The sequence below is a fragment of the Terrapene carolina genome, unplaced genomic scaffold (assembly GCF_002925995.2).
Source record: "Terrapene carolina triunguis isolate 2854851 unplaced genomic scaffold, T_m_triunguis-2.0 Scaffold247, whole genome shotgun sequence".
In the NCBI taxonomy this organism is placed as follows: domain Eukaryota; kingdom Metazoa; phylum Chordata; order Testudines; family Emydidae; genus Terrapene; species Terrapene triunguis.
The window spans coordinates 1,126,053-1,148,283 of NW_020664598.1; the positions used below are offsets into that span (position 1 = coordinate 1,126,053).

At 42.5% G+C, this 22,231-nt stretch overlaps 1 protein-coding gene across 1 annotated transcript in view; it reads right to left on the minus strand.

Moving 5' to 3' along the window:
- Positions 1-22,231, minus strand: part of EP300 (E1A binding protein p300) — a 119,503-nt gene that overhangs the window by 78,719 nt on the left and 18,553 nt on the right. The window contains exon 2 of the mRNA XM_024200411.3: positions 17,980-18,638. Coding sequence (XP_024056179.2) covers positions 17,980-18,638 — 659 coding nt within the window. The remainder of the gene's footprint in view (positions 1-17,979; positions 18,639-22,231) is intronic.

Genomic DNA, 22,231 nt, shown 5'->3' on the forward strand with positions numbered 1-22,231 from the left:
ACTTCTGCCCATGACATCACAACAGTATTAAAGAAACAGATTCTAAGGTTTAACATATTAGTAAAAACCTTTAAATCTCTGAAGTTCTCCATCTGATCTCCACCTCAATTTTAATAGACAATTTAGAGGCTCTAGTTTAGTTCAATGTAGACTCTGGTAGCCCCATATATGTCCAGCATATACACCTCTACCCCGATATAACGTGACCTGCTATAACACGAATTTGGCTATAATGCAGTAAAGCAGTGCTCCGGAGGGGCAGGGCTGTGCACTCCGACGGATCAAAGCAAGTTCGATATAATGCAGTTTCACCTATAACGCGGTAAGATTTTTTGGCTCCCGAGGACAGCGCTATATCGGGGTAGAGGTGTACCAAAAATTTTCCTCAGTGTGAAGGTGAGAGACACAAGGATATGTTTTTTGATATTTGGGGGGATAAATAGTAGTTCAGTCAGAAACATCTGTTTCATATATACCCAATACCAAGGCTAAGGGGGCTCCTGCCTGACACCTATCTGGCAGTTGTGACCACCACCACCACCACCAGGAAGTCCACCTGGATGGACTGCAAGTACAAGACATCTCTCTCCAGCTTTCAATCAAGTGTACCACAAGTGCAATAGGTAGGAGGTAAGATTCCAGGGTTGTGTCATGGTCTTTTGCAGAGGATGCATCATACAGCCCAGATGCAAAGACATTCTTCTTGCCAGATGCACAGAGAATACTTAACGAAGCGAAGATGTGGTCTCATACAACATAGCAGCCTTCATACGCCCAAGTCAGGGCTCTCCAAATGAATTCTAGGACATGATTCACTTTTGACAGCGATAAATAATTCATGGTCTCTTCACCAGTATCTCAACCTCACCCAAGTCTTAGAACAGATTTGACAACTTTTTAATTGACGTTAGCAGTGTGAGATTATCCAAGTAGCTCTCTTTAGATACTTGCCAAATACTTGGAAGCTAGCTGACATTTGTCTGGTTTGGGGTGCAGAACTGATCCCTGTGATAATACGAACTATGTGGTAGGAATACAGAGAATAGGGGGGGGGGGGCAGTCACATTAGAAAGAGCCTCCATCTTGGCCCCTAGGTCTCTATCTGACAAAGTAGCAGAGAATCTTCATTTTAAAGGCAAATAGACAAGTAGCAAGACTATCTAATTGGAGGCTCCACTCTGTTGATCTTTTGAGGCAGTCTGCTTCTGGTACAAAGAGCATATATCCCCCTTGAAACAAAGAACATATATCAATAAGTGGTTCCTCTCCAGTCAGAAGAGCAGAGAGATACAGAGTGATCCTGGTTTTTGGTGTTTTTTTTTTTAAATATAGCTCATGATATGTATGTTGGCAATGAATTTAGTGCTTTGAGACTATTACAGGCCTGCCTTGGGATTTGGACAGTTGCTACTGCCTTCTTTGGACCCTGTTCCGTGGATTACATTAATCCAGGAGTAGGTTCCCATACTGCAAGGATGCATTGTGTGAGTGTGGTGAAGACTGACCTGTCTGGCTATTTAAATATTCCCTTCTTCCATCATTTTAGATAACTATGTAAAGACTGCACAACTTTAACACAAGATGTAATGTGGAGGAGAAATCTTTGGATCACTCATCCTGAGCCACAGAGTTCCATATGAGCCAGTCACCACAACAGGCTTGCAGTGATAGTCATATGAATTGCTCTCAATATTGTCATAGAAGAGATGACGTGATCACCACCAACGAAGGATCCATCAAACATCTGAAGGGATTGTCAAGTGATGGTAGATATTCTTATGTAGTAGAGACCCAGTGTTCAGAAGTTCTGAAGAGGTGAAGATGAAGCACTGTCTATGGAACAGTTTACATAAAAAACACCCCCATGCTGACCAGCTGAAGTCATCGGTCTGTTGATGCCTGGAGAGTGCTTGAGGAACAGCCTGAGGAGGACTTGATTTTTATAAAGCTTTTCCTTGGGAAATATTAAGAGGCTCAGAGTGGTTATGCAGAGAGCTCACAGGTTTAGAGTTACTGAGACGGGATATGGCAGCTTTGATGGTTCATTGCGAATTCCACGTTTTAAAAACAAAACAATGAGCAGCTTGGCAAGTGTGACCTTGTAGGACTGCACCTTCAACATCAGATTGTCCAGACAGTGGTAGATCTGAATCCTCTCTTGTCTATGGCTATCTACCAGAAATAAACCGTCTGAACATGAGATGAGAGGATTCCAAACCAAAGGTCATTACCTGAAAGCAAAACATAAGTTGTTAGCTCGGACATATTGGAAATATAAAGCTCCTTGAGATCCGTGGAACATAAATCTCAGAGCTAGTTTTTGGTTCAGAAGAAGAGCTGGTCTCTATCCTGGAATTGGTTATGCACATGGAGAGGTTACAGATGGACCACTCCAGAATTTCTATCATCCCAAGGAAAATGGAGTTGAAATCTATTAGAAGTGATACTGGACCAGACTGAAAAGAAATTCTTAATCCTTTCTCCCAGGTGAAGATAGGCCCCATGCCAGCAGACCTTCACTGTCTTGCAGAGAATCCTTTCTGGACAACTTCTCTGGCTAGTACTGGAAAAGAGAAAGTTACTCACCTTGTGGAGTAACAATGGTTCTCTGAGATGTCTCTCTCTATGGGTGCTCAACTGTAGATGTATCTGTGCCCCTATGCCTCTGATGGGAGATTTTAGGTAGCAGTGTCCATTTGGCCCACACATATGATCTCCCTCCTTTGTGCTCTGTCTAGAGGCTAATTTAGCCCTGTGTGGGCAAACCACCCTCAGTTCCTTCTCTACCGAAGAGCCCCTTGTTGAGAACTCTGAAGTAGAGGGGAGGAGGGTGAGTCGTGAAGCACCCATAGGGGGACACATCTCAAGGAACCATAGTTACTGCACAAGGTAAGTAACTTCCTCTAATTTGCATAGTGTCCCTATGGGTGCCGTACAGTAGGTGACTTCACAGCATTCCCGCTCCCCTCCTCCCTCCCAATGGAGGGCTGGGGTTTCAGAGTGGAATCTATTATTGATAATACTGTGGAGCTGAAGATGGCATCAGAAGCTGAGTCTCGAGTAATTGCGTAGTGTTCCGGAAAAGTATGAGCAGAAGCCCAAGTTTCTACCCTACAGATTTCTGAGATGGGAACATCTTTAATAAATGCAGCCGAGGTGGAACATGATTTCATGGAGTGTGCGCGAATTTCTGATGCAGGTAACAGGTTATGGGCATGACAACAATAGTTAATGCAGTTCAAAACCCATTTGGAGAGCCTTTGAGCTGATTGTCGAGCCCTTGGAACTGTCCGCATTTGAGAGGAAGAGTTTAGAAGATTCCCTAAAGCCCTTTTGACCTGTCCAAATAAAATGTTACAGCTCTCCTAACATCAAGCATATGTAGTATTGCCTCCGTGTTGTCACAATGCGACTTTGAGAAAAAGTTAGGGAGATGAATGAGCTAGCTCATGTGGAAGGACCAGGCCACCTTGGGGAGAAACTTTGGGTGAGGCCTTAGAGTGATTTTGTCTTTAAAGACAACCATGAAGAGTGGGTGCACCATCAACACTTATTTCCCCTATTCGTCATGCTGAGGTGATGGCCACTAGAAATGCGGTCTTTATTGACAGGTGTAGAAGAGAACAAGGTTAAAAGAGTGGTCTAGTTAGGGTCCCATGTTGGAACTGGGCATCTGGTGTGAGGAGGTGGTTTCCCATGCCCTTGAGGAAATCTTTGTGTTGTTGGATGGGCAAATATCGAATAGCCATCCACCCGCTGGAGGAAGGCTGTCATGGCCATGAGATGTACTTTGAGTGAGAAACCAGTCCCTTCTGAGAACGAGTATATAGTCTAGGATCAAAGGGAGGGAGGAAGCTGTCTGGGCAACTTGTTTGGAATTGGACCAAATTTGGAATAATTTCCACGTTTGCAAGTAAGTGCAACAAGTCATTAATTTCCTACTGAGTAGTAACACTTTTCAGCTCCTCAGAGCAGCAGCTCTTGGTGTGTTGGAACAATGAAGCAGCCAAGCCTGGAGCCGAAGGATCTGTAAATTGGGGTGATGGATGTGTCAGTCATTTTGGGAGAGTAGGTGAGGACTGGGTTGAAGAGGAATTGAAAGACACATTGCCCCCAACTGACCGAGAAAAGTGTGTTACCCATACCTGACACAGCTAGCAATCAGTATAACGCTTGCTTTTTCCCACCTTAATTTTAATAGGACCTTTGATATCAGAGGGAATGAAGAAAAGGCGTATAGCAGTTCTCTGCCCCACTGAAGAAAGAAAGCATCACCTAGGGACTATTTCCCAAATCTGGCTCTGGAGCAGTAGTGGAGACATTTCTTGTTCTGGTAAGTAGCAAACAGTTTTATTGTTGGGGTTCCCCATGAACAAATACATTGTGGAGCACTGTTTGGGTTCATTTCCCATTCATGGTTGTGAGAGAAATTACCGCTGAGACTGACTGCTGTTATATTTTGTACCCCTGGCAGGCAAGCGACTGATATGAATACACTGTAGTGCATGCATGAGTTCCAGAGTTTTAGTGCTTCTGTGCAAAGGGAAGGTGATCTGGCATCCCCCTGGCAGTTTAGGTAAATCATGCACACTATCTTGTCTGTCATGATATTCGAAAGAGTATCCCTGATGAATGGGAGAAAGTGTGCACAAGCCTAAGGTTGATATAGAGTACGGCTTCCATGGGGACCATTTGCCCTGAACTCTACGATTGTTTAGGTGGGCTCCCCAGCCTATCAGAGAGGCATCTGCTGTTAGAATCAGTGCTGCTGGTGGTTGTGTGAATGTGATCCTTGCACATACATCGGGTGGGTCTTTCCACCATTCTAGGGAGTGTTTGACCCTGGAGGGTATCGACAGCAGCTTGTTGAGCCTGTCATTGTTTGGATTCTAAACATATCTGTGCCATGTCTGTAGATACCTCATATGTAATTGGGCATGAGATGTCAAAAATATGCAAGACACCATGTGCCGGAGAAAATGAAGGCAATTTCTGGCTGTCATTTGTGGGCTGGCCTGAACTGTCTCTAGGAGACTGGTCAGTGTTGAATCTGTGCAGCAGGAGGAATGCTCTTGCTTAAACTGTGTCGAGTTCAACCCCTATAAACTCCAAACGCTTTACTGGAGTCAAGGCTAATTTCTGGGTATTGAGTTGTAGACCCAGTTGCGCAAAAGTGTCCTTTGGGTAGCTCATAGGGCATCTTTGAAGGAATGAGAAGGCAGTCATCCAGATATGGGTAGATTACGATATCCAATGTTCATAGATGTGTTGCTACGACAGAGGACCTTGGAGAATACTTTGGGTGCCAGTGAGAGACTGAATGGAAGTACTCTGTACTGGTAGTGGTCCTGCCCATAGGTAAATCGAAGGAATCTTCTGTGGGACAGTAGGATTGAGATATAGAAATAGGCATACTGTATATCAAGGGCAGAGAACCCATCTCCCTGCTCTAGAGATGGAATAATTGCTTCTAGTGTGATCATCTTGAATCTTTGCGCCTTCACATATCTGTTTAGTGCTCTTTGATCTAATATGGGTCTCCAACCTCCTTTTCTCTTGGGGATCAGGAAATAATTTGGAATAAAAGCCTTTGCCTTGGAGGTGAACAGGGACAGGTTTTATGGCCCCTAGGTACAGATCACCTGCTATTTCCTGACATGAGTCTCTTGTGAGAAAGATCCCTGAAAAGGGATGGGGAGAGAAGGTAGGTAGAAGGGAGGGAGGGAGGGAGAAGTGGATTAAGTAACCCTTGGAAATTATCTCCAAGACCAATTTGTCGGAAGTGATGTTTTCCCAATTCTGGAGGAAGAAAGCTAGGCAATATCCAAAGGGATGTGGAAGGGTCTGTGTGTTGCAGCTATTATAAGGAGTGGTTGCTCAGGGCCTTGACCAAGGCTTCAAAACTGGTGCTTTGAGGTTGAGGGCTGAAATGTTGAAGATTGGGAGGTTGACTGTTTCCGCTTCTGCATCCTAGGTCTTTTGTTGTGGTTCGTAGCATCTCTGTGGTGGTGGGGGGGAACTCTGCGAGCTGGTTGTAAACTAATGAGTACATTCCTAGAGAGTGCAGAGTGGCTTTGGAATCCTTTAAAGGGTGAAGCTATGTGTCAGTCTCGTCAGAGAAGAGTGGAGCCCTCAAAAGGGAAGTGCTCAATCGTTGTCCGTACTTCCTTAGGCAGCCCTGAGAGGTGTAACCATGAAGCCCGCCTCATTACCACTGCCGTTGAAACTGAGCAGGCTGCTGTAGGCACAGTGTCCAGTGTGGTCTGTAGCTCTGTTCTCACTACCAGCTGGCCCTCATGGATGACTGCTTGAAACTGTTCTCGTTGTGCTTCTGGCAAGTGGTCAATAAAGGCACTGAGTTTTCCATAATTCATGTGTTCGTACTTCACCATTAGGACTTGATAGGTTGAAATCCTGAATTGCAGAGTTGCTGAGGAGTATGCCTTCCTCCCAAATAAGTCCAGTCTTTTCCAGTCTCTATCATAAGGATTTGATTTAGCGTAGTGATGCTTTCCTTGCAAATTAACAGCATCCATGTCAACAGAGTTAGACTGAGGATGCATAAAAAGAGTGCGCCTCTTTGGGGGACACGCAGTACTTCTCGGCCATTTTACATGTCAGTGCAATGGAGGCTCTTGTCTGCCAGATGACCTTGACAGGATCTAAAAGCTGCTCGTTGACTGGGAGGACAATTCTTGAAGAGGAGGTGGTGTGTAATACGTCCAGCAATTTGTGGTGGGTATCTTTCACTTCAAGGGAGATTTTCAGTGTGTCAGCAACCCTCTTAGTGAGATCCTGAAAAAGCTTAAAATCATTGGCCTGTGATGGAGGGGACATCACCGCCTCATCCAGTGAGGAGAAGGAGATATTTGCTGGGTGTATAGTCTCCTTTTCTAGTTTGGCCTCCTGCTCCTCAAAAGTTTCCTCCTGACATTCTGGGGCTCTGGATACAGAGACTGTAGGAGATCTCCTAGTAGACTTTCTGTAGGAGACACTGGATGCCCAAGTAGTATGGTACCTGTAGGCTGCCCACGGATCTCAGTACGGCCGCTGGGGAGGAGGAAAGGACATGAGTGGCAGCACTCACAGGTGGCCATATCAGGAGGGTTGGGGACCGGAGCATGGGTGTAGTTGGGAAGGTACCGATTGTTGTAATTATGAGGGATGGTGAGAGGCCAGAGAGAGGTTGTTGTCTTGGTCACTCCTGCTGGAATAGGGTGGGGCTGACAGGGAAGCTGGAGGTGAATGCACCAGAATCTCTGGTGATTCTGAGTACCAGGACATGCTTGATACCAGTACCGAGTAGCGGGAACTCTGGCATCTCTGTGATTGTAAGGGTATTGTTGCGATCGGTATCATCAGGGGTTATCGGTGCTGATTCATCAATACCGATATCTTTTATGGGAGTCGCGGTCCAAACAAACGTTGCTTTGAGGCAGTTGGTGCCCAAGGATTTCTTTGGCGGTACCAGTTTTGCAAAGATTGTGCCCTTCACGTCTTTAGGCATTACAGCGGAGCTTGTACCCGAGGGTCCCTGTGTCTTCTGGGTACCATGTTTCAAAGCCACCAGTGCCAAAGTGACCAATTGTGCCAGGACCTCCTCTGGCTGGTCAGGAGCTCAGCTTGAGGGCTTGCAGCCCTCTTTTTATTTGGAAGCTTTGCAAGGAGAGTCAGAAGATTTTCTCGTCGGCTCTTCCTCCCTAGAAGTTGAAGGCTCTAGGGATGATCTTTGCCGCGGAGGGGATTCAGGACCGGGGTCGGATACCGGTTTAAGAACCCCTCCATAAGGAGGAATTTCAACTTTAACTCAATTTTTTCAGGATCTAGCCTTCAACTGCTGACAGAAGAAGCAATTCTGCAGGATGGGAGGCAGCAGACTTGTCCATTTGTAACAGGAGAGGCACCATTTACAGCTAGGGTAGCGAAGCATGCCCCTTCCATAGGGTGATCCCCAAAGGGGGGGAGGGGGTAAAATCGGGAGGAAAAAAAATTAATTAAAAACGGAAGCTCGGCATGCTACAAAAATAAAACTCTATAAGACTAAAAACACTATCAATTATAATGAAACATGAGATAAGAAAACCGGACTGCTACTCGCTCTGTCTCAGGGCAAGTGCAGTTGATAAGGAACTGCAGGAGGTTCACCCACACAGCACTAGAAAGCCTTGAGGCAGAGAGCGCATGTGCAAGCCAAATGGACACTGCTACCTAAAAATCTCTGATCAGAGGCACAGATATACCTACAGTGGAGCACCCACAGGGACACTACTCAAAGAATAATCTCTTGGTCCTGATCAATCGAAAGACGAGAGTTTGACAATTCTTGTATCTGACAGTTGCAGGGAAATAAACCTGAAGTTTTCCAAGTATCTGTCAAAAATGGATGGCTGGGAACAATTTAAATCATACCTGAAGAATTTTTAACAGCTTTCAGGAGAAGCTTGCTTAAGAGTTTCATTCCATCAAAGTGTGCCTAAACAAGTTTGCCTTTGTAAGTCTAAGCTGGAAAAGGGTAAAGATTGAAAAACTCCTAAGGAAGAAAACCCACAGAGAAAACCTCTGCCTCAGAGCACAAAGACAAAATTTTGCAGGAATACCACCACCGTTATAGTTCACTAAGCATGCTTCTAGACAGCATGGACAGGCAAGCTGCACTAGAAAGAGAGGAACCACTTACCTATCTTTGAGAAAGAGGGGGGGGGGGGGGGGGGAAACGACCAGTTTCAAGACTGATGCAGCAGATCCCCATTGTAGGAGGGAATTCAACATTTCCATCTATTGGTGAATGGAAGATAAACTGAAAACAATCCCCTTGCCTGCTTGACCTGGACTTTGTTCTCTGAGAGAGCAAGAGTGTGAATCATCTCATACAAAGAATATTTGTGTTGCACATTGCAAGGAAGACATGTCCTAGGGCAGTCAAAAAGTTAATATTCTCCTTCAGAACAGTATCTAGTTTATCCCTAATCAACCAAGAATCCTGGAATAGGATGACCATGAGCTTGAATTTGTTTGTTGAAGAATTCCTCAGATCAATTTCACAGAAAAAGGACTCTTCCAAACAGTATTCATACCTCCTAGATAACTAACTTTAGGCACTCACACTGCATCACAGTGCTTTAATGGCAAAACAAAAGCTTTTAACCAAAGCTTAAGATTCCCTCAGATCTAAGACTGGATCACACCAGTCTGTGGTTGTGTAAGCCAGTCTAGAAAAGCTCTGGCAACACAGGACATGTACACTCTGACACCCAGGACAACCATGAAGAATTAGTAATCCTTGCATAAAACCCACATGTAATCTTTCAATCCAGAACATCTCTACTATATTACGTTTAAATTCGAACAGTGGATTTGATATAGGAAACACAAAAAGATTGATCATGGGAGCCAACAGCTTCCTGTATATAGATAGCCAGCATGTGTTGTCTTAAAGCAGTTTTGGAGTGATCTAGCATTCATCCAGTACCTATAAAAACATACCTAACCAGAATTAGACAATGTCCCCATCATTCCAGCCTTAAAAAAAAAAGCCCACAGGCTGGCATCTTCATCTTGAGAATGTCAGCTACAAATCTCACCAAAAATATTCCAGTTTCTCCTGCGTTACTGGACTGAAACTGGGGCTTTGTATTGGAGCTGTTTTCATCATGGTCCCCACTGCTTATTCATTTGAAAGGCAGAAGGAATTCTCCTGCAAGATAGCTGCAGTCTTTTAGAGCAGTTCTCTAGCAATTATACACCGCGGTTGATAGTGATCTTTGGAGAGGCTGTAGACAATATTTCCTCTAATTTTAATCTGTGTACATAACTAACAACTGTTTGAGAGCAAATTTAAAAATCAGTGAATGCAGTTTTACATACTCTCCCCCTCGCTCAATTCCTCTCACCTCTTCATTCTCTCATTCCCACTTTTTCCATATTCATGCCATAGCCCGTATTAATATTTTCCTCTCCTTTCACTTTCTTCCCCCCATTCTTCCATTTCATAAGAACGGCAATACTGAGTCAGACCAAAGGTCTATCTAGCCCAGTATCCTGTCTTCCGACAGTGACCAATGCAGGTGCCCCAGAGGGAATAAACAGGTAATCAAGTGATTCATCCCCTGTCGCTCATTCCCAGCTTCTGGCAAACAGAGGCTAGGGATATCATCCCTGCCCATCCTGACTAATAGCCAGTGATGGACCTATCCTCCAAGAATTTATCTAGTTCTTTTTTGAATCCTGCTATAGTCTTGGCCTTCACAACATCCTCTGGCAAAGAGTTCCACAGGTTGACTGTGCGTTGTGAGAAGAAATACTTGCTTTCGTTTGTTTTAAACCTGCTGCCTATTAATTTCATTTGGTGACCCCCTACTTCTTGTTTTATGAGAAGGAGTAAATAACACTTGATCTCACACACCCTCTTCCTCACTTTCACTGTGTGAGAAAAGTTACATGTACAGGGAAACCAGGGGAGAGGGTGCATGTGATGAGAAGAATGAGACATAGGAAGAGTTAAAGCGAAGAAGAGGAAGGGGAGAAGATAATAAAAGTGGTTTATGGAATGAATGAGGAAGGAAGAAAAACGTAAGCGAATTAAGTAGACTGAATGAGGGAATGGATAGACTAAAAGAGGAATAGGAAGAAAATGAAGTCACAGGTTTTAAAGTTAAGCTCAGGTAGTCACTTCTTCTGCACACAAATTGAAGAGGAACAGATAAGGGGAGAGAAGTAGGCAGAGTTGCTTTCCCTCCCTGCCCCGAAATGCAAGCAGCAGCAAGCTGCCACCAGGATTGGGAGAGGTGGTGAAGACCCTGGAGTCCCTTCTTCTCAGCCAGGAGTAGCAGTGGCACAGGAAATGCATCCCCTCTCCTTCTCAGGAAAAGACAGCAGCAAAAGAGGCTGCTTTGGCCAGATGCAACAGCAGCTGCAGGGAGCTCCAACACTACCACTTCACACTGGGAAGCAGATGCCTCTAAAATTAGGAATCTTCAATGTGCAGCAGGCACTACTGAGCGCCTTGTGCCTACCAGTAGTGTGGCTGCTCATGAAAGTTAAGCAGAAGCAGAGTTAGAGATTAAGAGGCTCCTTAGGCTGTAAGCTCCTTGGAATGTGGACCAGCCTTCTGGAACGTTTGCTCATAGTAGACACTACCATAATCAAGAAACAGCACTGCAAGCTAGCCAAGCTCTTCAATGGAAGACTGTAGGGAGGCAGAGTAGCCTCCCTCCAGACTGGACCACTACCCTCCCTTTGGCGGGCAGAGCCAGACCTGCCCCCACCCCAGCTCGCCAGACAGGCAGGACAGGAAGTACAAGGGAGGGACCTACAGCTCAATTGAGCAGAAGCCACGGAAGGAGCCAGAAATGAGCCCATGCTGCGCAGCGCCCTGCCGCTGGAGGAGACAGAACCTGGAGAGGAGTTGCCAGGACTGCCATCCACAGTAGACCCTGAGGAGACAGAGGACACTTGGACTACATAACCCCGTCTCCAGGCTGTGGCTGGAAGTAGCCCAGGGAAACCAGACTTTAGTCCAGTTTTGTTGCTGGAGCAGGGGTCAGCACGTTGCAGCTAGAATCCCTGCTGACCCAGTGGCAGAACACTCCGCCACTGTTAGGGCCCTGGGCTGGGACCTGGTGTAGCTGGATGGGCCTGAGGTCCTCCTACCCCCCTTGCTGCCAACCCCACCCCTGGGGTGGCAGCCTTTGCACCCCTAGGCCAGAAGGCCTGTGCTTGGCTTGTGGCTGGTCCCCCATCAGAAGACCGTGAGCCTTAGAGTGTGTGTGTGTGTGCTGGCTGCCTTAGCCAGGAGGCTTAGGCTAATGTCTGTTCCCTGCTCTGCCCTGCCCAAAGAGCCAGAGCTTTAGACTGTTAGTTACTGCCAGCCTCAGACAGGAGGCTGTGGGCTAAAGACTGCTCATTGCTCTGCCTCGCCCAAGGGGACTAGAGCACCAAATTGTTACTTGTTGTTTGCCTCTGCTAAGCGGCCTCAGAGCTATAGACTTCTTACTGCTTGGCCCCGCCAGCGGAACCCGAGCCCAAGTGCTGTTACCTGACACAGCGAGGCGGAGTGGCCTCCCTCCCCACTTGAGAGCGAGGGACCACTTCAAAGAATCTACAGACCTAGCTGAAAATGAGGACTACCACAGCTACCTCCTACCAGCAGTCACAGAAAATGTAGACATCAGCCAGTCAGCAAGGAAGCATGGACAGGGAAAGAAGCTGTCTACACTCACGTTTTTCTTAATTTCCCACCACTGTACTATCATCGAAAGCACCTCCATCAGTGGTAGCTATAGTAGATGCCCTAGTACACTCACATATTGGTGAACTTCTGTGGCCACTTATTCATGAGTAAGAAAGTTTTGTCACAAGCCCTGGCAGCTGACCACCAGACCACTGCGCAAGCCCCACCAGCCACCACTCTGGCAGGGGGTTGAAGCCAAAGAAGTCACAGAGGTCCGTTAAAGTCAGGGAATCTGTGACCTCCATGACAAAATTATATCGTTATTCATAAGGGATGAATTATACCAGGGAAAACTAATTCTGTAAACAAATGCTGAATGACAACTTTAATATTTAAAGAAAACAGGTAACTAAGTTTGAGAAGTTTATCCAATACCTGTTATCCTGAAAGACCAATACAAAATATGAATAGACAGCCAGCAAGTATCAATGGCAAAAAACTCTGAGACGTTTAGCATTACTCTTTATCCTGGGCTGCTGACATTGGACACTACTCTTGTGCTTCATATTTCATATCAGCCTCTGGTAGTACATGCCTAATAAATGTTAACACTACCTCACCAGTGACTGCTGGAAGAGGTTCTCTCCTACCCACCCTAAGAGTCTACTGGCTGCAGCAAAAGCAAGGGGCTCCAACACTCCCCCTTGAACACCTGTCTACCTCTGATACTGCTTGGAAAAGCAGACTATTAGCCAGATTTTTCTCCTCCCCACCCAGGAAAAAAAAAGTTATACACCCAGCTAAGAGTGAATTTTAATTCTTTAAACAGATCAATGTACAATCATAAAAGCACCCTTCATCCAAAAGCACTTTACACACACATCAATCCACCCACCACTGAAATGTCCACATTTGGGATGGAAAACAGCAGCTATTTAAAGAGTGCATAGCAATACTATGGCCAAAATATCACCCCTAAAAGTGTGGTTTAATGATGCCAAAGAGAAGAATATTTCTATTATGTCCCTTAACTGCACCAACTTCAGAAGTTCCATATCTACTACAATAATTAATTTTTCCCCTTCTTCCAGCCTTGGACAGCACAATTTATAAGACTCAAGTCATTTTAAAATTAAGTTACCTGGAGGATTTTAATTTGGCATAATTTCAGTTGGGATGCATTTAAGTTGTGAGGGGAAAAAAATATGTCCTTTCTACAAAGTTAAGAATATCTTTTCTTCATTCAGTTACAACTGAATTCTACCTTTTAAAAGTTTTGTTTGTTGGTAAGTATTGTCAGTGGCTACCGGTGTGGTGCTCTGCTCTTGTTCGATGATGATAACAGTCGGCTGCGTGCATGTTCCTTCTGTGCGCTGCCCCAGTTCTGTGCAGATAGCTGACACAGCAAACCCCAAGAGAACCCCCAAAGACCACAGACTCTAGTAGGGTACGAAGGAACCCGAGACAGGTTTATTGTTAAACGAAGCACAGTAATAGTTTCCTATAGACTCTACAGGACATACTACGAATATGTGCCCCCGGCAATGGACACAGCTCAGTCAGTGGCGGGACACTCCACTGCCCCCTAGGCTGGACAAAGATGTGCACTCCGGGACCTATTTTTATGCAGTTACAGGACAGATTACTCATCCCTACTGACGTATTGAGGTACAGCCCCTTGACTCATTAGGGTGCTGTCTCCCCCTTTGATCATGTTGTTTCAAACAGATCTATCCATCATGCTGTCCTTTCGCCCGTCTTTAAGATGCACCTTCCTGTTCCTCGTTATCTCTGTGGAGTGTTCTGATGCCATCTTGGCACAAGTTCCTCTTATTAGCACTTATGTGTGGATGCACCTGCTTCTAGCAGCCCTCTTCTCGCCAACTTCTGTGAGTGGGGCCTGCCTCTGGCTCCCAGCCCAGCTTTTGCTTAGCAATGCCTGGAAGTATTTTGGTTCAGGCTTCAGGCCTCAGACTGGGCCTCTGACACAAGAGTTTATGTTTCAGGGCCTCATCTTACTACAGTAAGGTAGGGACCAAGCCAAGTTACCATCCTCTAATATAAACCAATTCTAGATTTTTACAAAGTGAACTGAACAAGTTTGTCCCATGTTTTTAACAGCTTAACTTCTGAGCTTTGTATACTCCCAAAATTATGTATTGAATCAGATGATTCGAGGACTGCTCAACTGCAATTCTTTAAAAATATTTCAAACAGATTTAAAGCTTTACATAGAAATGAAGCGTTCATATTGGTGTCCATGATGTACCAGGACTGACTAGTCTCCTCTCCTTTTCATACTAGGAGAAAAATTTCTTGGAAGAACAGAAATTAAAAATATTTATTTCAAATGGCTGACGTCACTTTGCCTTCAGATTTGTGGCACGCAGGACAGCAGAGTGCAACCACCACCAAAGAAATACACAAATTATCATATTTGTCTATGAAACACCTTCCCATTCTGAATAAGAACATGAGTAGACCAGGCAACATGATAGTAACCAGACGGTGCTAACAGCAAGCTGCTGAACAGCCAAAGAGGCAGAATAAAATGAGTATTTTGTTGAAGATTAACTGGCTCAGGGCTGATGGAGTTGGGATAGTATAGATATTATTTGACTTGTGAATTTATAAAATACCAATTGGAAACTTGTCCAATTCGAGGCTAGTATATCTAGGCTCCTAAAGACAAATAAGCCTCAAATAACCATCTTACTCCTAAGTCCAGCTTTATTCAGGAGGTGAGACTAAACCTTTGGTCATGAAGATAAAGTCCAGGTAGCTATCAAAAAGGATAATCCTCTGTAAATTTAGAGCAATTCTGTTCCAAGCACACAATCCTATCTTCAAATAAGCATCCCAACAAGCTTGGTAATAACATGCAATAAAGTTCATCTCAGGAAAATTTTTAAAACAGATTTGTCTGTCCTCAAGGGTGTGCCAGGCTTTCTTCCACAGGATTGCAAAGCTGGCACCCTGCATATTCAATATCATGGAACCTTGGTAAAAAAAAGTTTCCTCTTCATACTGAAACTAGGGAATTTATTTAGAAATAAGTTTGATGCAGACATGAAGATACTACCTTGCAAAACAAGTATAAGGACTTTTACAAAGTGGGGTTTTTATTTACAGAACTGATGAATTCTATATTTATGCACCTAACTTAAGTTGCAGAACTTATGCAGTACAAATGAATAAAATGTTACCTATTTCCTGTATTTTTTTAAATCCTTCATACATCAACACAATCAAAATTTTAACTTGAGAATGTCCTTAAAATGCTTACATTTGAAACAGTCTCAGTAGTTGTAAACAGAACAGATGGCCTTCAAATTCCTGTTGCAAGAACAATAGGTGAACTCCCACCCCCACCTTACACCTAAATCAAACACAGCTAGCAGCAGGCTCATTCAGGCAAAGCACACCCTGTGCTAGCTCCCTTCCGACTTCTCAAGTTCTGCTGGCTCCTCTTAGGCACACCCCGATCCACTACATCACCAGTTAAACATCACCGAGGGAATGTTTCACTAACTCCATAGAGCAACAATAGGCCTTCAAAGCATAAATACAACCATTTCTGCTACCCAAACTGAAGAGCCACTACACATTAGTAAATCCAGGCTCCCCCAGGTTAAAAAAACTACCACTGTAATTTACCAAAATATTTTTAAACAGCCAATAAAAAGTTATATTTACAATTATGTTTAATTTCCTTTTCCATCTATTTTTTGAAGATTTGGAGGTGGGAATGATGAGGCCAGATGGGTGGAAAGATACAATGGTCAGAGATATTACTGTTATTAGCTTCTGCTAACTCCACTGCAAGTAGTGAAACATCGGCTCCCTGCCAACAACTAAACCAAATGAAGACATTCTGGAATTTCAGCCTCCATTTCAGACTGTTCCTTCTCATCAGGCAGTTCAGCTACTTTATGAGCAATGTATATTACAATCAAATACGACATTGAAACATAGGCTCAAACAAAATTTCATGCATCTTTATAGCTAAGGTTTCTCTCTCCACATTAAACCCTATTCAAATATATTTTCTATCAACTCAGATAGCAAATTAAAAATTCCACATACCGCGCTGATGTATTTGATTTGAAATCCCAAAAAGCAAGCAACTAGATCAAATTTGAAATGCTTTCCTTCCTTATTTGGATCCACACAGCACACTTCAGGGCTTAGGTTGAAATAGGTTGGGGACAGTGTAAATTAACTATATCACTTCAAAGACTGACCTTGCAATCTTAAAGATTTTCTCCAAATTAAACAGATGTTTTGAAATTTGATCAACTTTATTGATACTTAAATCTAGTAATTAAAATCCTCCTTGAACTGCAATGTATTAATCTTGAAATTAGTCAGTGTCAATTTTTAACTTGAAATAAGATTCCACATTGGACTATAGAGAACAATGCATCAAAATTCCTTTCTGTATAGTTGTTTTGATATGCTTCTGACTCTGCACTTAGAGAAATTTCAGTTACATTGAACAATTATGTTTAATTTCCTTTTTACAGCACCATTTGAACTATATATTGCAACACATCCTTTTGTAACCGTCATGTTTACCAAACAGTCCAAGTGATCGTAGTCTACCAGATTAATATTAAACAATCAATCCAATCAAAGGCCAGTTCATTGTTAGATATGCTTCCACCCACTAGGTACCATATTTACTATTACATCAAGCTCACAGGGTCAGTTTTGATTTTTAAAGTTTATTTCTCAGGATATTTGTAAGGCAATTATTTCAGACCATTTTATTAATACTAGTTAAGATCTAGTCCACATTACAGACTAATATTCTAAATCTGTTTGTTTTTTTTGTTTTGTTTTGGTTGGTTGGTTCTTTTAAGTTTAAGGGTGCTTTTTATGGAATAAAGTGGCTGGAAAAAAGCATCCCAACCCAATAAGCTTCCAAAATTTTCATTTTGATTACAGCATCTGAATAAATCTCTCTTTAAAGTGTTTTTTAGAATAACTTTCCCTCTTTGAGCAAGACATGATATAATTCACTCTGGATGGAAATTGCATAATAGTTGACTGATTGTTCTGACTTCTGATTTAGAGTTGAACCCAAAGGTTGGAAAAATATTCCAGGTCAGAATATTTCTGAAAAGGGGAATGCTTATTTGTAGTTTCAACTCTGTCATGCCAGATCATTTCCATTTTCAAAATGACCCAGTACCACTCCTCCTTACTCTTTTCCCCATCCCAATATTAAAAACTCATTTCCTCCCCTATTACCCAAGAATGTTTTCTATTTTTTTCTGCTTTCCAGTTTATTCCCTCACCTTGGAATGAGTCTTCCAAATCTTATACCAAACTGGACAGATCTAACACTTACCCAGTAAGAATTCCAATATGGGTCCATAGAAATTTAAGTCAATGTTTAATAAAAAGGACTCAAATCCACTTGTTCCACCAAGGAACGTATTTATGGACAGGAATAAAAACTACATTCTCAGATCAAAATACATCAGAGAATCTCTAGTTTAATTTAGAGTGGTAGTGATGACAATGTAAAAAATTAACAGGTTTTTAAAAAAAGTAACAGACCTTTATCCAGCAATATTGGTACATGTCTCTAATGAATGTAGCTTCTTATAAGACCTGTAATTCTCACCTTTATATAACTCCTTTGAATGCCTCCAATTCTTTTGTACCAAATTATCTAGAAGGAAGTGTTCCCTTATAATAGGGGTTTTGAAGACCGTCAAGAATGAGTTTTCTACCCTAGTTCTTATAAATGATGTCAAAGTTACCACATGGAATAAGTAAAGTAACCAAGCTTTCCTTACCTTGTTCATTGCTCCAGGTTGTGGCCCTCTCAGTCCCGTCTGTCCTCCCATCTGGGGAGAACCTTGCTGCAGTGTCTCAGCCAACAAGTTACCAGCATTACCTATTCCTGGATTTGGATATGGCATGTTGGGTCGCCCTCTTCCTGCTCCAATTGAACCGTTCATGACTTGCCCTTGCATCATCCCCTGTCCATTGCCTGCAGCCAGCATCCCAGGATTCATGCCAGCATTCATCCCTGTGTTCATTCCCATGCCAGGCTGATTAACTGGACTATTTACTGTGGGCATCATTCCTGCAGTTGACTGGGCTGAAGGACCTTGATTTGGGCCACTTGTACCCATCCCCATATTTGGAGACGTCAAACCTGCCTGTGCCATGGGGCTTTTAACCATGCTGTTTAAGATTCCCATTCCAGGACTGTTCTGTTGGGTTTGACTTGCCATGCCTTGGCCTGGTCCCCCAACCCCCATATTGAGGTTTGGGGAACTACCAGCCCGCAGCAGTTCAGACAGCTGCTTATGTTTAGATGCAGCATCTTGTGCCATGCCAAGACTGGTTTGCAGCTGATTAATGTCACCACCGTTGGTAAGTCCCAAATCTGTGGAGCTGATTAGTTCATCTGGTAAATCATGTTCCAGATCAAAGAGGGATCCAAAATCTAGAAGAAAAAACAAAAAGAAGTTTTTAAAAAATTCAGATCAACTAATGAGATCTGAAGATAAACCAGAACAAAATAACCAAGGGTCTATGTCAGATGAATAGCACACCTTCACATCAACTATTCAAGCAATTATTACAGCATCAGCTAGTATTTGAAGTTAGCCAGCTCGCCTTCATGCAGACCACCTCTAAACTTCAAAAACTTTTAATGAGATTACACCGTTGTGTTTCTTTATGATACATGAAAAATGCCTCACTCCCAACCCCACATAAACCAATTTTGCTGGAGGAGCTATTGGATGTCTCAGAGCATGTTTATGAGCTCTTGCACCGTAAGTGTGGGAGTTTTAGATTTTTAACAATGATGTCCTTTTCCAAAGTGTTGCTCACTGACGTTAAATAGGTTTTAATTGTCAAAAAATAAAGTTTTGAATATTAAAAATCCCTTCCCCTCAATTTCTCAGCTTTCACTTAACTAAGGCTTTGTCTATACTACGCACCTTGTAGCGACACAGCAGTGCCACTACAAGGCGCACAGTCTAGCTGCTGTTTGTTGGCAGAAGAGAGCTCTGCCGCCAACAAAAAACTTCCACCCCCAACAAGCGGCAGCAGCTTTGTCGGCAGGAGAGCGCTCCTGCCAACAAAGCGCTGTTCACACCAGCACTTTTCGTTGGCAAACTTTTGTCTTACGGGGGTGGGAGGTAACACCTCTGAACAACAAGTTTTGTTTTTCCAGTTGCCAGTGTAGACAAAGCCTAAGTCAGTCATTTTTTGAACAGGCACGACCTGCATTTCTAGTGTAAAAGCAAACAGAAGACTTCCTTTATAAATCATGGAGTAGCTAAAAGGAGAGGTCCTTTTTCCCTTCTTTTGCTGGTCACCTTAAAATATTATCCCAATTTTGAGACCCAAAACAAAGTTCCAAAATTCAATGAATCTTCACTGGGTAACGCCCACTATGAGCCTATTTGGCTGCAAAGAGTAGAATTATAAGCAATGTAAACCATTCCTTCCCTATACAGGAAGGATATGAGAGTGAAAGACAGCAGGATCAGGAATTAAACCCATATCTCACGTGGCTATGCAGTGTCACCACTAAGGTAACAAACTGGCATAGTTTCAGATAATTTGCATGTGGAGATGCTTGGAATGTCATTGGCAAGATACATTACAACAGTCCCAAGTTTTCTTATCTAGGAAGATCACAAATACTTAAGAGATATGCCATAGGTACTATGCATCTCTTAATCTGTACTGAGTCATAGTGATCTGTGAATTATTTTTACAGTTTTAAATATAAACCAAAAAGTGTTTCCACAAAAGATCACCTACTATATTATGAATTCACACAATTTTAATGACTAAGGAGCATGCTGCCTAATGTTTACAGTTGGACACTATATTACATAAAATAGTTAGTGATCAAGTTTAATTTTAACCTTTCTTAAAACAAGTTTCATTTCATGAATGCTCTATTATAGCAGATATTTTAACTTTACTTTCAAAGAGAAATTATTCAAAACTTTGTTAGACAACTGACATTGTTGCCAATACACTATTTTCACACTATTACAATGCTGATTAAGGGGAAGTGCCAACTCTACTGAAAGTCAAAGAGTATGACCACAGAAGTCCTCACTAAAATATTAAAATTGAAGATAAAGAATTAGTATCAGAAATAAGAAGCAGGTTAAGTCTGAATTCCATTAGATACTTGCTCAATAGGGATCACAATGATACAGTACCAAGTTGCAAGACCTTAGTATCTGCAGCCTTGGAAGTAAGCATTACTTCAGAAATGAAAAGTAAATCACCAAAAAAAGCCTTCTGAAAGTTTTGCTGCTGGGGATTAGCAAGAGAAGAGTTAGTTGGATGGACTAAGATGAAGCAATTTCAATTCTATTTAAATTTTAATGCTCCCAACACTGCAGTATCCAAGCACCACAGATAAAACTATAGGCCTTTTGGGCAAGAATTTTGCTTCCACTTTCCAATCCTCCCTTATTACTTCATTAATTGCTGCAGTCATTTGCCTCAGTAAAATGTAAACAGACCATCCTTTAGCCTCCATTATTTGGGGGAAGTTTGTGCAAAGGATAGGCCTTGCATTATACTTCAACAGTGGATCTTCCAATAGCAGCTTCCTTTTGACAGTCTTGTAATTTAGTTACTATTTTACAGATGAAGTTGAGAAGAGGAGAAAAAAGGGGCCCTTAATTCTGCTAAGCATACAGTTTCCAGGAGGCAGGCCTAAACTTCATATAATTTCACATCAGAAGGAACAGAAAAGACTTCACTTGCTTACTGAGAACTAAACAAATATCAGTGAGTGAAAGAAAACAGCAAGGATTACAATGGAGAAGCATCTTAAAGATAGCAGGAGGACAAGAGAAATGGGAAAGCAATAAAAGGGACATGTGGTACCCTGAAAAGACTAAAAAGCATGTCAAACGTTCAAAGACTATCAGACTCAGGTTAAGTAGTGTCAGACTAAGAGGATCAGTAAGGAAGGTCAGAAACAAGAGAAAAGTGATTCAACAAGCTACAGTCCATGGTCCAGCAAAGATGCGGAGAGCCATTCCTGGTGGTTAGCGGAATAAAACTGAGAACTAAAGCAGTGAAATTTTGCAAGAGAACATGGTCCATGAATGGTGCATCTTATTAAGCAAGTCACAGAACAAAAAGTCAGAAAGTCACTGAATAAGGAAACTCCTGAACATGAACTCTCAACTCCCTCTTCAAAATATGATGGGACATCATTTCCATGGAAAGGTTTGTGTAAGGAATTTAAGGTATATGCCAATCCTGTAAACTAGTATGAAATTCTTGTTTTCAGAATTCTAAAGCCATATTTGCTTTTCCTCATGTAAGGAAAAGATCACTTAGCATTTCTCTGAAGATCTAACAATTGCATGGGATTCTCCCTCCTAGATCTCCACTTCTAAGTACATGAGGGCAGAATTCTAAGCTTTAAAGGTTTCTGGTCTCTAAGAACAACTCTAGCATCCAGAAATGTAAGCCAACCCCTACCCATCATTGGTAGTCATGCCAAATGAGCCTTTAAGCAGGGAGAATGCACCAACAAAATAATCAAACAAAAAATGTTTCCTCAAAAGGCAAGAAATGAACAGGTACATGCAGAAAAAACAAGAACAAAATCATACTAGATTGAGGGAAGGTGGCTGGGAAATAATTCTCTTGGTATTAAACATTCAGAGATACAGAACTATAAATATTTTCTCTCTTATCTACCAGGGTGGATAAAAATCAATGATTTTTTTAAAACAATCAAAAAATTCGGTTTTTATTTAAAACGGATTTTTTTTATAAATGCTTTTTGAAGAAAAACGTATCTAAAGATAGTTTTAATTAAGATATCTTTGAGCTATAATGTCTCATCATGGAATAGGGATTATAAATTTAATTCTAGAGTATGAGAAAATATGTTCATGTAATGTTTAAGAAAAGTTTTGTAAATGAGTTCCAATAGTTCATGGATTAGGGACCCAATCTTAAAGACTAACAGATTGTTGTTTTTGTGGATACAGACTAACACGGCTACCCCCTGATACTATCTACCCAATGGGACTC